General features: G+C 36.6%; 1 protein-coding gene across 5 annotated transcripts in view; it reads right to left on the reverse strand.

Annotated features, from left to right (window-relative positions):
* TEX9 (testis expressed 9) overlaps nt 1–15,064 on the reverse strand; it is a 302,725-nt gene that overhangs the window by 185,283 nt on the left and 102,378 nt on the right. For 3 of the 5 annotated variants that reach the window (XM_047766283.1, XM_047766281.1, XM_047766280.1), the window contains exons 1-2: nt 4,126–4,209; nt 3,929–4,020 (exon numbers count right to left, since the gene is read on the reverse strand). The exons of 1 other annotated variant lie outside the window; for it this stretch is intronic. In XM_047766283.1, the coding sequence (XP_047622239.1) occupies nt 3,929–4,020; nt 4,126–4,152 (119 nt within the window). In that variant the 5' untranslated portion in view covers nt 4,153–4,209. Of the gene's footprint in view, nt 1–3,928; nt 4,021–4,125; nt 4,210–15,064 lie in introns of those variants that run through there. One more of the 5 variants, XM_047766284.1, reaches the window with a different exon arrangement.

Below are 15,064 nucleotides of genomic sequence, written 5' to 3' on the forward strand. Positions count from 1 at the left end.
AACATTAAAATGACCTCTGGATATCTATTGATTTTTGTGGGTTCCCCCACCTCACACCCATTATAGCATTTCTTATATGGTCCTTAATTAGACTGTTTTCTTTATGAAGGATTTTGCTTTCTCTCTTTAATAATCAAATGCAGGTGTAATAACTTAGAATGCTTTTATTTTTCCTTTTTGGCCTCTTTTGTGGCATGTGGAAGTTCCCAAGCCAGGGATTGAACCCAAGCCACAGCCATGACCACAACAGTGGCAATGCCAGATCGTTAACCTGCTGTGCCACCAGGGAACTCCAAAATTATAACTATTGTTGACTTTAATACTTCTCTAATAGACACTAATATAGCTTCTAGAAAAAGAAATGGTGAGGATACTGATGTTATGGACAGCAAAATTAATTAGCCTGATCTAAGATATTAGTTAACAAATAGTAAATACACTTTCTATCAAAGAGTACACAGAATATTTACAAAAACAACATATACCTGGTCACAACGAAATTTCAACACAGTTTTGAAAATCAATATTCTATATGTTCCCTGACCACAGTTCAATTAAAAATAAATTTTAAAATAACAAAAATAAGCAAATAAACACATGCTTGGGAACTACAAAAATACACTCCTAAAATAATAACTGAAAATCATAAAATATTTAAAACTAACCATACAAGAAATATATATCAAAACAGATCCTGAAATGCAAACAAGCTATGGTTGGAGGGAAATACACAGAAATTAAATGTACGTGTTAAAAAATAAAAACTAAAAAAGAAACTAAAAACAAGAAAAAAGAAATCCAAGATAAAAAGAGATAGAAATTATAATGACTAATGAAAAAATTTAATCACATAGATTATCAATAAAACCAAAAGCTATTTCTCTGAAAAGGCCAATAAAATATATACACTTATCAGCAAGACTGATAAAATAGATCCCAAAAAGAAGGTATGTATAAAGTTACAGATACACCATAAAAAATAAGAGGATAATTAGAATAAATGCATGGTACTACATTTTAAAACAAACAGGAAGTAGACACTTTTTCAGATAACTAGCAAATAACAAAAATTTATTCTGGAAGTAATATTTATTAAAGAAACTGAATCGACGGGCCAAAAAAAAAAAAAACCCACGCTAGACTCAGTTTCACAATCAAAGGGCAGACGATCTCTGATAATAAGAAGCTTCTAAGAACAGAATAAAACAAAAAAGGAAAATTATTCAGCTTCTTTTATGTGGCTAAGACAATACCAATTATCAAAATCAGAAAGACAAAGAATTAGAAAAAAGCATACGACCAATTTCACTTTTGTTTATAAATGCAAAACAACCTACAAAAAAATTAAAGCCATCAAATCCAAGGAACTTTAAAAGAAAAAAAATCTGCCTGTGTAGTTCAGTATGTTAAAACAATAAACAAGGGGGTGAAATATTTTATCACACAAATTAATTTGGGGGAAAAAAGTTTAGTTAAGAATTAACATTCAAATACAAATTAAGGTATAACACAGCATGTCAACAACAACAAAAAAGGGAAACCGTGTCTTTAAGCTTGATTTTTAAAAATCTACCAAAACTCTACAGCAAACTTCAAATTTGGTGATAAATTTTTTAAAGTGGACTCCTAAAAATCACAGCCAAGATAAACATGTGCACCATCATTTTTTCTATTCCATACTGCTCTAGAGGGTCTAGCCAGATCAAGAAAAAAGATGCAGAACAAATTGTAAAGGGACAAATCTACCATAATCTGCATATGGTCTGTCTCTATCAAAACCCAGGGACTCTACTGAATGAATAAAAGAGTTGAGAAAAGCTGACAATCTATACCTATATAAATAAAGGTGTAGGATCAACATACAAAAATCTGTAATGTTTCTATACATCTAAACAATTAAATATGTAGTGAGAAAAAAGTCATTCATTATAGCAACAAAATCTATAAGGTACCGTGAAAAAAATACTACATGCAAGACTTTTACGTAGTAATATGATATAGTATTATTAAAGGATACCAAAACACCTCCATGTAAACAGAGATATATTCGTGGAAGGGCAAATTAAATAGCATAAAAATGCCATTTCTCTGGAAATTCACCTATAAAGCCAATGTAATTGGTATTTATGGGCAAGAATTCTTGGGAAGGCTTGCCCTTTCCAATTATCAACATCAATTAAAACAGATGCCACATATTACTTAGCTCTCTGGTTTTATGATATAGGCATAAAGCTTGGGAAAAATCTGTTGACGAGTTATCAGCATATTCCTTGGTTTATTATTTCATATAAGTAATTATTTCCTCCAACTATTTGACAGAAGCTGATTGTCGAAGATTCTGGATTGGGATCCCTGGGAAATGCTGTGTTCAGAAGATTGAAACAATATCCCCATATGCTTAACACCAAGATAACATGTGGCAAAATACTCTGTTGTGAACTCATATTCTTGCCTGTAAGAATAGACACAGTTCACTCTTATGCACAGTTCACTCTTATCCACAACTTCGAGCAGTACTGGGGAGCTGGTCTGTTCAAAAACTTCAAATTTGCACATCTCAGAGAACAAGTAACAGCTGGGAGTCTTTACCATAAAACAATTTTTGCTAAAATAGTTCCTATCCATGTCTGACTTCAAGCAAGACCATATCCCTAATGACTTAGGAGGACCAAGAGCAAAATACACCCTCAAATAACCAAATGAATTAACCTAATCAACACGTAATTAAATGCTATGATAATGAAAATAACTGATTTGGGCTGAACACAGGTGATTCACAACTATATATGGACAACACTCTTTTATCAGAATAATATGCCCATTTCATCAAACAGGGGAAGATGATTATGTTTCTACATGCTATGCCAAGTTGGCATTTGTCTAGTTTATCAAAAGACAGTAAGTACACTTCAGTTTTAACTTTAAATATGCTTTAATTTTAAGCAGAGATCATATGGTATCTTCATGTTTAACCCATATGAGGAACTGCCAGAATGTTCTCCAAAATTTTAAATTACTTTAAAGAAAGTAAATTGTTAACATATAATTTTTTGTAAGGATATATACGATGGCAAATAAAACACATGGCCTGTGAACATGTGGAAGTCACAGTCCAGCAGAGGAAACCAACAAAAAGTAATATGAATCTACCATAAGAAGTTATGCTAATTGTAAAGAAAAGTTAATCAGACAATAAAAAAAGAAAAGAATAAAGAGGAGCCTACTTAGCAGAGTCAAGGCAGGCCACTCTGGTAGGCAAAAAGGAGAGCCGGCAAGATCAAACAGGAGCCAGGAGCCAAGTGTGACAGAGCTTTTGAAGTGCAACCGGAAAGCACTGCAAGGTTTTAGGTAAGGGAGTGACAAAATCAAATTAAAGATTACTCTGGCACCTTTGTGAAAATGGGGGTATGAAGAGTGGAGTGGTCCAGGAGTGAAAGGACGTGTTGTCAGGATAGTTGTAATTACACTGAGCACAGATAAGGAAAGGAAGTCCTCCTCCCAACTCCACCAATTGTGGATGAGAAAAGTAATTCTAAATACCCTGAGAAACACGCTTCCAGTGAGCAATCAAACTTAAAAGATATTTACATACGTAAACTCTAGGAACTTGATATTAAGTGGAATTCCATTAACTAAAACCTGAACTATTTGTGGCAATTCCTGCTATCCAAACCACTTCTAGCATATCACCTTGCTTTCGCACGTAGTTACTACGGTTAAATTTTCACTCACTTCCAACACCTACTAGGACACAGCTCTAGTTAAAGAGAAAAGATAAAGAAAGGCAAGCGAGCAAACGACATCGTGAAAAGAAAATGCTGGACAGTGAGTGATCTCAAAAATCCAGTCACCAGGAAAAGTACTTGTAAGGATCCTCATTTAAGTGAAAGAAAAGGAAATTTTCTCGCCGAACTACCAAATTTCTTACTTATATTCTTCCTCCTTGGCGAGGAAGTCCCGTCGAGGTGTGGCAGAATGCTGAACCCGTGGCGGGAGCGGAGTCCCTGAAACGCCCCGTCTCTGTTAAAAAGACAGACACTTTCAGGCCCAAAGTTAAAAGAATTTTGGCGTCTTCGGGCCCACCCGAAACCTAGCGGTTAACCAGAAGTGTCGAGTTGAACTGACCCTGAGGCTAAGACCTGGTCCCGCCATGTTTCGCGACTGCGGCGCCGTTACCGAGGCAACGACTCATCTTCCCGCGAGAATTACCACTAACGGGCAGCCTCGAGCCCTGGGCACGATTTTGTCCACGCCCCTACTCTCGGCTGGGGCGGGGCTGAGAACTGGGGAGTGGGCGCTGCGGTGTATCCGCCCCTTGGCTGTAAGCAGTAACAACGCCTGCACAGCCGAATGCAGTTAATTTAGAAATTAAGTTGGCGATGGGGGCGGGGAAGGAGGGGTTCAACCACGGAGGACGGTCCATTGCTAATACTCAGTACGAAGGAAGCTGGTAAAGCTCCTAGTCTGTTGTGGTTTTCCAAATTTAGTGGCCAATCTGACCTCCAATTGTTTTGTTTAAAATGAACCACTTATTGGAATTACAAATTTTGACTTCTCACATTTATTTATGGGATGGGTAAAATCTCAGGCTCTCAGGTCAGTTATCCAAGTTCCCCTCTGGGTTGGCCACATTCTAGCTTGGGCAACTCACTATGTCACCTACCTCGTCTGTAAAATGGGAATAAGAATAGTGCTGTCTCACAGAGTTACTACAAGGAGTAAGCGAATTTGTGCTTAGGATAAGACAATAAGCAGTCAAAAATTCCTTTTTTTTTTTTTTTTTTGGTAATAAACTTGGGAATCTAGAAATAAACCTTCACAAACGACTTTCAGCGAAAGTGCTAATAACGTGCAATGGGGAAAGAACAGTCTTTTCAACCAATCCTACTGGGATAAGTGCATGTCCACATGTAAAAGAATGAGGTTGGGAGTTACCATTGCGGCACAGGGAAAATGAATCCGACTAGGAACCATGAGGTTGAGGGTTCCATCCCTGGCTTCACTCAGTGAGTTAAGAATTTGGCATTTCTGTGAGCTGTGGTGTAGTTTGCAGACACAGCTCAGATCCCGCGTTGCTGCGTTTGTGGTGTAGGCCGGCAGCTGTAGCTCCAATTGGACCCCTAGCCTGGGAACCTCCATATGCTGTGGGTGCGGCCCTAAAAAAAAAAAAAAAAAAAAAGGAATGAAGTTGTACCTTTATGTCAAACCATGTACACAAATGTATTCAGAATGGAAAAAAAGACCTAACTTCAAGAGCCATAACTATAAAGTTTTTGAAGAAAACACCCAAATTAAAAATATCTCATTTTAAAATACCATAAATAAAATGAAAAGACTGGGAGTTCCCGTTGTGGTTCAGCAGTAACAAACCCAACTACTATCCATGAGGATGAGGGTTCTATCCCTGGCCTTGCTCAGTGGGTTAAGGATCTGGCTTTGCTGTGAACTGTGGTGTAGGTCGCAGATGCAGCTCAGATTCCTGATTGCTGTGGCTGTGGTATAGGCTGGCAGCTGCAGCTCTGATTCAGCCCCTAGCTGGGAACTTCCACATGCTGCCTGAGTGGCCCTAAAAAAAAAGAAAAAAAAATCGAAAAAACAAACCATAAAAAGGGATGAAATTTTTGCAAATCTTTTATTTGATAAGAGACCTGTGCCTAGAATATATAAAGAGTTTTTTTTTTGAATGGGTAAGGATCATAAAAAGCATTCCTCCAAAGAAGATATACATATAACCAAAAATCACATGAAAAATTGTTCAGGGAAGTCCAAATCAAAACCTCAGCGAGATAGAACTTCACACCAGCTAGGATATCTATAATCAAAAAGATGAACAAAACAAGTGTTGGCAAAGATGTGAAGAAATTCAAGCCTTTAAACACTGTTGGTGACATATAAAATTGTGCAGCCACTTTGGAAAACAGTCTGGCATTTTCTCAAAAGTTTGCACATAAAGTTACCACATCATCCAGCAATCTACTCCTAGCTATATACGCAGGAGAAATAAAAACATACTCTCACAAAAAGTTGTATGCAAATGTTTATAGCAGCACTTTTCAGAAAAGACAAAAAATGAAAATGACTCAATTGAAAATTAATTAATAGGTAAATAAAAAGTGGTATATTCATACAGTGGAATATTATTCAGCAGAAAGGAATGAAGTAGTGATGCATACTATAAGATGGATGAAACTTGAAAACATGCTATGTAGAAGAAGAAATTCAAAGACCACATATTATATCATTCCGTTTTAATATGACCACGTATTATATGAAATATCAGGAATAGGAAAATCTATAGAGACAGAAAGTAGTTTAGTGACTGCCTAGCTCTGACAGATGATGGAGGATTTACAAGGGGTTCTAAGCCTTTTTTTTTTTTTTTTTTGCAGGGAGGTGTGTAATGAAAATATTCTAAAATTGTGATTATGGTTGCACAATTCTGTGAATATATTAAAAGCCAATTAATAATACACTTTCTATGGGTGAATGGTGGGTATGTGAAATACATCAATCACATTAAAACATAAAAATAAATAAATTATTAAAAGGTCAGGAGTTCCCATCCTGGCACAGCAGAAACGAATCTGACTAGCATCCATGAGGATGCAGGTTTGATCCCTGACCTTGCTCAGTGGATTAAGGATCCGGCTTTGCCGTGAGTTGTGGTGTAGTTCACAGACGCGGCTTGGATCCTGCATTGCTGTGGCTGTGGCATAGGCTGGCAGCTGCAGCTCCAATTCAACCCTTACCCTGGGAACCTCTAGATGCTGTGGGTGTGGCCCTAAAAAGACCAAAAAAAAAAAAAAAAGTCAAATGATGAAAAAAATATGCCATACTAAAACTAATAAAAAAAAAAAAACCAAACCCCAGAGTAGCTATATTAATTTCAGACAGAGCTGACTTTAGAATCAGGAAAACTATCAGGGTTAAAGAGGAGCATTACATAATGATAAAGAGGTCAATTTTCCAAGGAGATACAATCCTTAACGTGTATCAAAATGCATTTAGAAACAACTAATTGTTGAGTATCAAAATGCATTTAGAAACAACTAATAGGAGTGCAAAGAGAGATAGATAAATCCACAAATACATTTTAAGATGTCAATACTTCTTTTTCAGTCATTGATAGTTCAAGCAAGTGGAAAATCAGTAAGGATATAATTGCCCCAAATAGCAGTTTCTGTTGTGGATTGAACCTGACATAATGTCTTTGAGGATATGGTTCAATCCTTGGCTTCACTCAGTGGGTTAAGGACACAGCGTTGCCACAATTTGTGATGTATGTCACAGACACAGCTCGGATCTGGCATTGCTGTGGCTGTGGTATCTGTGGCTCTAATTGGACCCCTAGCCCAGGAACTTCCATGTGTTGCAGGTGTGGCCCTAAAAAGAAAAGAAAAAAAGAAAGAAAAAAAAAAACCTCTAGTCATTTTTGATTAGGACCCACCCTAAGGACCTCATCCTAACTTGATTATATCTGTAAGACCCCATTTCCAAAAAGGTCATCTTCACAAGTTAAGGAGAGGTTGCCTGGTGGTGGTGTAGCGATTAAGGATTCAGCATTGTTACTGCTGTGGCTCAGCCCTCAAACTTTTGCATGCTGTGGGCATGGCTAAAACAAACAAACAAAAATGAAGAAAACACAGGTTAAGGGGAGGGATGTGTGTGTGTGTGTGATGAATTAGGACTTCAACATATCTTTGGGGGCAGGGGGAGACAAAATTCAACCTGTAACAGAAATTATTTTTTTTTAGGTTGTTTTTATTTATTTATTTATTTATTTATTTATTTATTTTTGTCTTTTTTGTCTTTGTTGTTGTTGTTGCTATTTCTTGGGCCTCTCCCGCGGCATATGGAGGTTCCCAGGCTAGGGGCTGAATCGGAGCCGTAGCCACCGGCCTATGCCAGAGCCACAGCAATGCGGGATCCGAGCCGCATCTGCAACCTACACCACAGCTCACGGCAACGCCAGATCGTTAACCCACTGAGCAAGGACAGGGACCGAACCCGCAACCTCATGGTTCCTAGTCGGATTCGTTAGCCACTGCGCCACGACGGGAACTCCACTGTAACAGAAATTATAAAAACTATCTTCTGAGGCCATGATGGAATTAAACTAGAAATAAATCAGAAAAATAGTGGAAAATCCCAAAATATTTGGAGATTAAACACACACTTTAAAATAATACCTGGGTCTGGGATTAGCAGAGGCAAACAATTATATAGGATGGATAAACAAGATTCTACTATATATAGGGAACTATATTCAATGTCCTGTGACAAACCATAATGGAAAAGAATATGAAAAAGAAGGTGTATATATGTAACTGGGTCAGTTTGCTGTACAGCAGAAATTAACACTGTAAATCAACTGTACTTCAATAACAATTTTCATAAAGTTTCAGATTAAATTTAGTTCCCTAAGGACAAAAAAAAAAAAAAATACATGGGTCAATGAAGTCTAAAGAGAAATTTAAAATTATTTTGAATTTAATGAAAATGAAAATACAATTTACCAAAACTTATGGGATACAATGAGAGTAGTGCTTAGATAGAATGCTTAGCATTGTAAGTATATATTAGAAAAAAAAGAGTTCCTGTTGTGGCTCAGCGGTAATAAAACCAACTAGTGTCCATGAGGATTTGGATTTGATTCCTGGCCTCACTCACTGGGTTAAGAATCTGGTGTTGCTGTGGCTGTGGTGAAGGCTGGCAGCTGCAGCTCCAACTCCACCTGGACCCTAGCCCAGGAACTTCCATAGGCTACAGGTGAGGCCCTAAAAAAAAAAAAAAAAAAAATCAGCAATCTCAGATTTCACCTTAAGCAATGAGACAGAAGAGCAATTTAAGCTTAAAGACAGCAAAACAGAGAACTCTACCCAATATTCTGTGATAACCTATATGGAAAAAAAATCTGAAAAAGAATGGATGTGTGTATATATGTAACTGAATCACTTTGTTGTACAGAAGAAATTACCACATTATAAATCAACTATACTTCAATAAAACTTTTCTTTTTTTTCTTTTTTGCCATTTCCAGGGCCACACCTGCAGCACATGGAGGTTCCCAGGCTAGGGGTCTAGTCGGAGCTGTAGCCGCCAGGCTACACCAGAGCCACAGCAACGCAGGATTCGAACCGTGTCTGCAACCTACACTACAGCTAGTGGCAATGTGGGATCCTTAACCCACTGAGCAAGGCCAGGGATCGAACCCGCAACCTCATGGTTCCTAGTCGAATTCGTTAACCACTGAGCCACGACGGGAACTCCCCAATAAAACTTTAAAAAAGAGAAAACAATAATAATATTAAACAAATAATAAACAAACAATTAAAATAGAAATCAATGGAATTTAAAATAGGAAAACAACAGAGAAAAATCACAGAAACCAAAATCTAGTTCTTTGAAAGATTCAATAAACTCAATAAGCCTCTAGTCATGATAACCAAAAAAAAAAAAAAAAGAGAGAGAGAGAGAGGGAGAGAAGACACAAAATTACCTGTTCTGTTCTTTAATGTGACAGTCAGTCAGGTCAGTGAGAAGTAACCACAAAAGACAACAGAGAAGAGGTGCAGGAAAACAGTCTATTATGCTCATAGGTCCTAGAAATGCCATGCAGAGCTACATGGGAAAGCCTCAAGGTGATTAGGAGGCAGAAAACAAGAGTGAAGGGAAGACCTAGGCTAGCCTGCAGAAAAGGAAAGTCAGGGTAAACAGTTTAGGGTTGGCTGGTTTGAATAATTTCAGCAGGCTTTAAGCTTTAGAGACTATTCCTGGTTGCCTATTATCTGGCCCTGGGATGATTAAAACAAAGGAATATTGTCTCTTGAGTTGTACAGGCAAGAGAGAGGACCAGAATGACTCTGCATTGGTCAGTTGGCATATTTAAGGTACACTCTTGGCTGAGCCCTTTACTATCTCTGAGAATTGGCAAGGCCAAGGAGTCTCTGCCAAACCAGAAAGGTTGTTTAAGATGTCGAAACATAATATACAGAAAACTGTTAAAATAAACAATACAATACCATTGTCAGAAACGGAATAAGGATCATTGTTAATGGTCATGTGAACATTAAAAGGAAAGTAAAGGAATACTATCAACAACTGCATGCCCAGAAAATTGATAAATTAGATGAAATAAACTAATTCCTTGAAAGATACAAATTACCAAAATTCACACAAGGAGAAAGAGATAATCTCAGTGGTCAAGTATTGAGTCAATCATGCTCCAAGAAAGAAAGCACCAGGCCCAGATGGTTTCACAGATGAATTAAAAAATGAAATGATACCAGATCACCACAATCTCTTCTAAAAAAGCAGAAATAAAGGGAACACTTCCTGACTCATTCCAAGGCCAGCATTACCCTAATACCAAATGCAGTTAAAAACATAACGAGAAAAAACTATGAACTGACATCTCTCGTGAACACAGATATAAAATTCTTTAACAAATATTAGCAAATTGAATCCAATAATGAACAAAAAGAATTTTACAACACAGACAAGTGGGGTATATTTTAGGTCGAAAGGATAGTTCAACATTCTAAAATGAAACAGTGTAATTCAGTACCTAAAGAGGATAAAGAAGAAAAATCACAGGACCATATAAACTGAGCTAAAGCTTTTCAGAAGATCCAATAACTTTCATGGTAAAAATTCTCAGCAAACTAAGTATAGAGGGGAACTTTCTAAACTCAATAAAGAGCATTTACAAAATATGTACAGATGGCATCATACTTAAGAGAGAAACTGAATGCTTTCTTCCAAAGATCAGGATAAGGCAAAGACATCCACTTTCACCATTCTTATTTACTCTCACAACTAAACTCCTAGCTTATCAAAGAAAAGGAAATAAAATGTATACAGAATGGAAATGAAAAAATAAAGTATCTTCATTTGTAGATCACATGAGTATCTATAGAGAAATCCCAAGGAATCAAAAATTCCTGGGACTAACAAGCAAAATGGATAAAACAAAATGTAGTATATATATACAGTGAAATTTGGACACACACTATGACATGGATGAATCTTGTAAGCATGCTAAGTGAAATATGCCAGACATGAAAGAATAAATATTGTATGATTCCTCTATTAAGAGTTACCTAGAATAGACAAATTCAGAGACAGAAAATAGAATAGAGAACAAAGGGTGGGAAAAAAATGTATACATGTAAGTGTAACTTGGTCCCCATGCTGTACAGTGGAAAAAAATAAATAAAGAAAAAAGAAAATAGAATAGAGGCAGGAGATAGGGAGAAGGGGACTGGTGTGTTATTCTTTTAACGGGTATAGAGTTTCCATTTGGGATAATCAAAAAGTTCTGGAAATGGAAGTTCCCGTCGTGGCACAGCAGAAACAAATCAGACTAGGAATCATGAGGTTTTGGATTCAATCTTCCTCGCTCAGTGGGTTAAGGATCCGGCATTGCCATTAGCTGTGGTGTAGGTTGCAGATGCGGCTTGGATCTTGCGTTGCTGTGGCTCTGGTGTAGGCTGGCAGCTGTAGCTCCGATTCAACCCCTAGCCTGGGAATATCCATATGCCGTGGGTGTGGCCCTAAAAAGACAAAAGACAAAAAAAAAAATCTGGAAATGGATGATTGTGACCACTGAACAACATTACAAATATATTTAATGCCACCAGACCGTATATTTTAAAATAGCTTCAGTGGCAAATTTTATGTTATGTAGATTTTACTATAGTAAAAGAAAAAAATTCCAATAGAGGGGCAGCCTACAAAATACCTGATCAGTACTTCTGAAAACAATCAAGATCAGGCAAAGCAAGGAAAGTCTGAGAAACTGTCACAACCAAGAGGAGCCTAAGGAGATATACCAAGTAAGGGTTAGGCAGGAGTTCTCATCGTGGGTCAGTGGGTTAAAAACCTGACTAGTCTCCATGAAGACGCAGGTTTGATCCCTGGCTTCACTCAGTGGGTGAAGGATCCAGTGTTGCCACAAGCTGCAGCGTATGTTGCACAGATGGATCCTGTGTTGCTGTGGTGTAGGCCAGCAGCAGTAGCTCTCATTCAACCTCTAGCCCAGGAACTTCCATATGCTGCAGATTTGGCCATTAAAAAAAAAAAAAAAAAAGTGGTATCCTGGATAGATCCTAGAACAGAAGAAGACATTACATTTAAAAAACAAAGAAATCTGAGTAAAATACGGACTTAGTTAAAAATAATGTATAAATAATGGTTCATTAATTCTAACAAATGTTAATAATAAAGGAAACTGGGTGCAGGATATATGGGAACTCTGTACTCTGTTCTCAATTTTTCTGTAAATCTAATTCTGTTCTAAAAAATAAAGTCTATTTTTAAAAAATGAGCTAAAAGAGACTTGTGCTCCAATAGAGTTGTAAAGCTAAATCATCTGGGTCACCCCTATACTGCAAAACAACCAGATTCTGTCAAAACAAACAAGTACATATGCATTATTGAAAACTTGAAGGGAGCAGAGAAAATTTCTGAGTATCCTGCTGATATCTCCCCCTCCAGCTCTTTGCCCCTCAAATAAGCAAAAGAGGCACTTAAAAATAAAAGGACTGGAGTTCCTGCTATGGTAGAGTGGGTTAAGGATCCAGTGTTGTTGAAGCTGCAATGTAGGTTACAGCTGTGGCTTGGATTTGATCCCTGGCCTGGGAACTCCCATATGCTGTGGGTGCAGCCAAAAAAGTGAAAGGGAGGAAGGAAGGGAGGGAGAGAAGGAAGAAAAGAGAATAAGAAAAGGACTAATCCAAGAAAATGCCCATAAAAGAACTGTGCTCAGAATACAAAGTCTGTTTTTTAGTCAACAGTTGTATAAAGGAGCTGAACTTAAGACCCTTGCTCTAAGCTACTAAACTAAAAATGCTAAAGTAGTTCCAGATTGGTAGTGATCCTATGCTGCCAGCAGAATCAAACACAAATCCTCTTCAGAGAAAAATATCTTTAAGCCACCAGATTCCTAGATAAAGATCAAGAAAATGTGAGTTAACCATCAAAAATCATCAAGCATAAAGGAAATAAATCCACCATTAGTAAGAAATGAGAAAAATAATAAATATTGAGAACCCCCAAGAGACATTAAAATTGTATCAGCTGTGAAATGCAGAATATCTATTTTGAAAATATTTTAATAAGGCATAGAATCATGATCATGAGCAAGCAACGAGAGCCTATCAGGAATGACCAAGCAGATGTGACAATCAAATGAAGCTTTTAAGACATTAAATATACATTCATTGAAATGAAAATACTTAGTAGATGGGTTGAATGGCAGAGTAAACACAGATAATTTGTAAAGCATAAAGTGTCTAAGAAAATTATCCAGAATAAACAGAGAACGAAAAGAACATGGGAAATATAAAAGAACTATTAAACAATTTAGAAGTTAGACTGAGAAGATCTGACATAAATAATCAAAAATAAATCTGACATAAATAAACAAAAATCAAGAAGGACAGATTTTTAGAATTGAGAAGCAATATTACACAGAGGTTAATTGCTTAGAATCTCCCAGAATTTAGGAAAGACGTGAATGCACACATTCAAGAAGCACACAGTGTCACAAAGAGGAGAAATCTAAAAATCTATTCTTAGATCTATCATAAAATCAAAAATACCAAAGATCTTTAAGGTAGCCAAAGAGAAATAAAGATAGACAGCATATAAGGAAGCAATTAGACCAAAAGCAGATGTTTTAAACACAACAGTGGAAGCTAAAAGACAGTAAAATAATAACTGAGATCCCAGGATAATAAGCCCCATTATACAAGAGAATTTGGGTCAAGTATGATTGGTAATTAGTCATCAAGTAATCCTTAATCATTAACAATTAATGATTGGCTGCCTTTTGCCTAGCCCCAAATTGATGGATAAACTTTTATCTTCTGGGATAGAGATGTGAACAGGGTACAGGTCATGAAGGAAAGGGTAAGCCTGTGTGAGAAAAAAGAAAGTACCTTATCTCAGGAAACATGAGGCAGGAGTCCTTTATTACCAGTATTTTTCTACTCAATCTCCTTTGATTGGCCTGACTAAATGGGCCCCAGCTGAACCAGAGGTTACTATAAATGCTGCCACTGACATAGAAGTTCTAGCCAGTGAGATAGGATCCAGAATTGGCACCACTGATGTTTATTTTGAAGCAGACAGCCATGCCAACTTGTGCTAAACCACAACCAGGATGAGCAAAGATTTTAATTATAGAGACAGATCACAGAATTTCTAGCCAATCAGTTAGACTCAGATGACTCATTTCTTCAATTTTCACAATAAGCCCACTTTCCTTTTACTCAATTGAAATTTTTTCATTTTCACAAATCTTATAATGGGGGGTTATTATATCTTCAAAGTAATCAAAGAAAGTAATTTCACTCTAGAACTGTGTAGTCAATAATACTATATTAAAAGAGAGAAAAAGAAAGATATCTTTAGATAAATAAAACCCATGAGATTTACCACCCACATACTCATACTAAAGAAACATACTAAAGTAAAAGATGTACTTCAGAGAGAAAGAAAATAATACCAGAAGAACATGTTGAGATGCCAGAAGAATGGTAATCAAATAAAATGATAAACATGAATGTAGGTCTAAATAAATTTCTCTAAAATGCTTATTAATAATAATGCCAACTTTGTGGGGTTTTTTTAAAAAAAGGAAAAGTGAAACATTTTATTCTTATCAAACCGGGAGTAGAAGGAAACTTATTCAACCTGATAAAGAGTCTCTTAAAAAAATCACATCTAACTTTATAATTAATGATAAAAAAACAAATGCTTTCTCCTAATATGAGGAATAAGCAAGGATTTCCACTCTTACTACTCTTATTCATAATCATACTGGAGCTTATGAATGTTCTATCCTGTGCAGTAAGGAATTTAATCACTTGATCAATCTTGGAAAAGAGGAAATAAAACTTTCTGTTTGCAGATGTCATGAGTGTTTATTTTGAAAATTCTGAAAAATCTACCCCCCCAAAAAAAATCCATGAAACTACTTACTAAGTTCGGCGAAGTTGTAAGATACAAAGTCAATATACAAAATTTAAATAGTTCTTTATACTAGCAAGGAACAATT

This window comes from Phacochoerus africanus, chromosome 2 (assembly GCF_016906955.1).
Source record: "Phacochoerus africanus isolate WHEZ1 chromosome 2, ROS_Pafr_v1, whole genome shotgun sequence".
Lineage (NCBI taxonomy): Eukaryota > Metazoa > Chordata > Mammalia > Artiodactyla > Suidae > Phacochoerus > Phacochoerus africanus.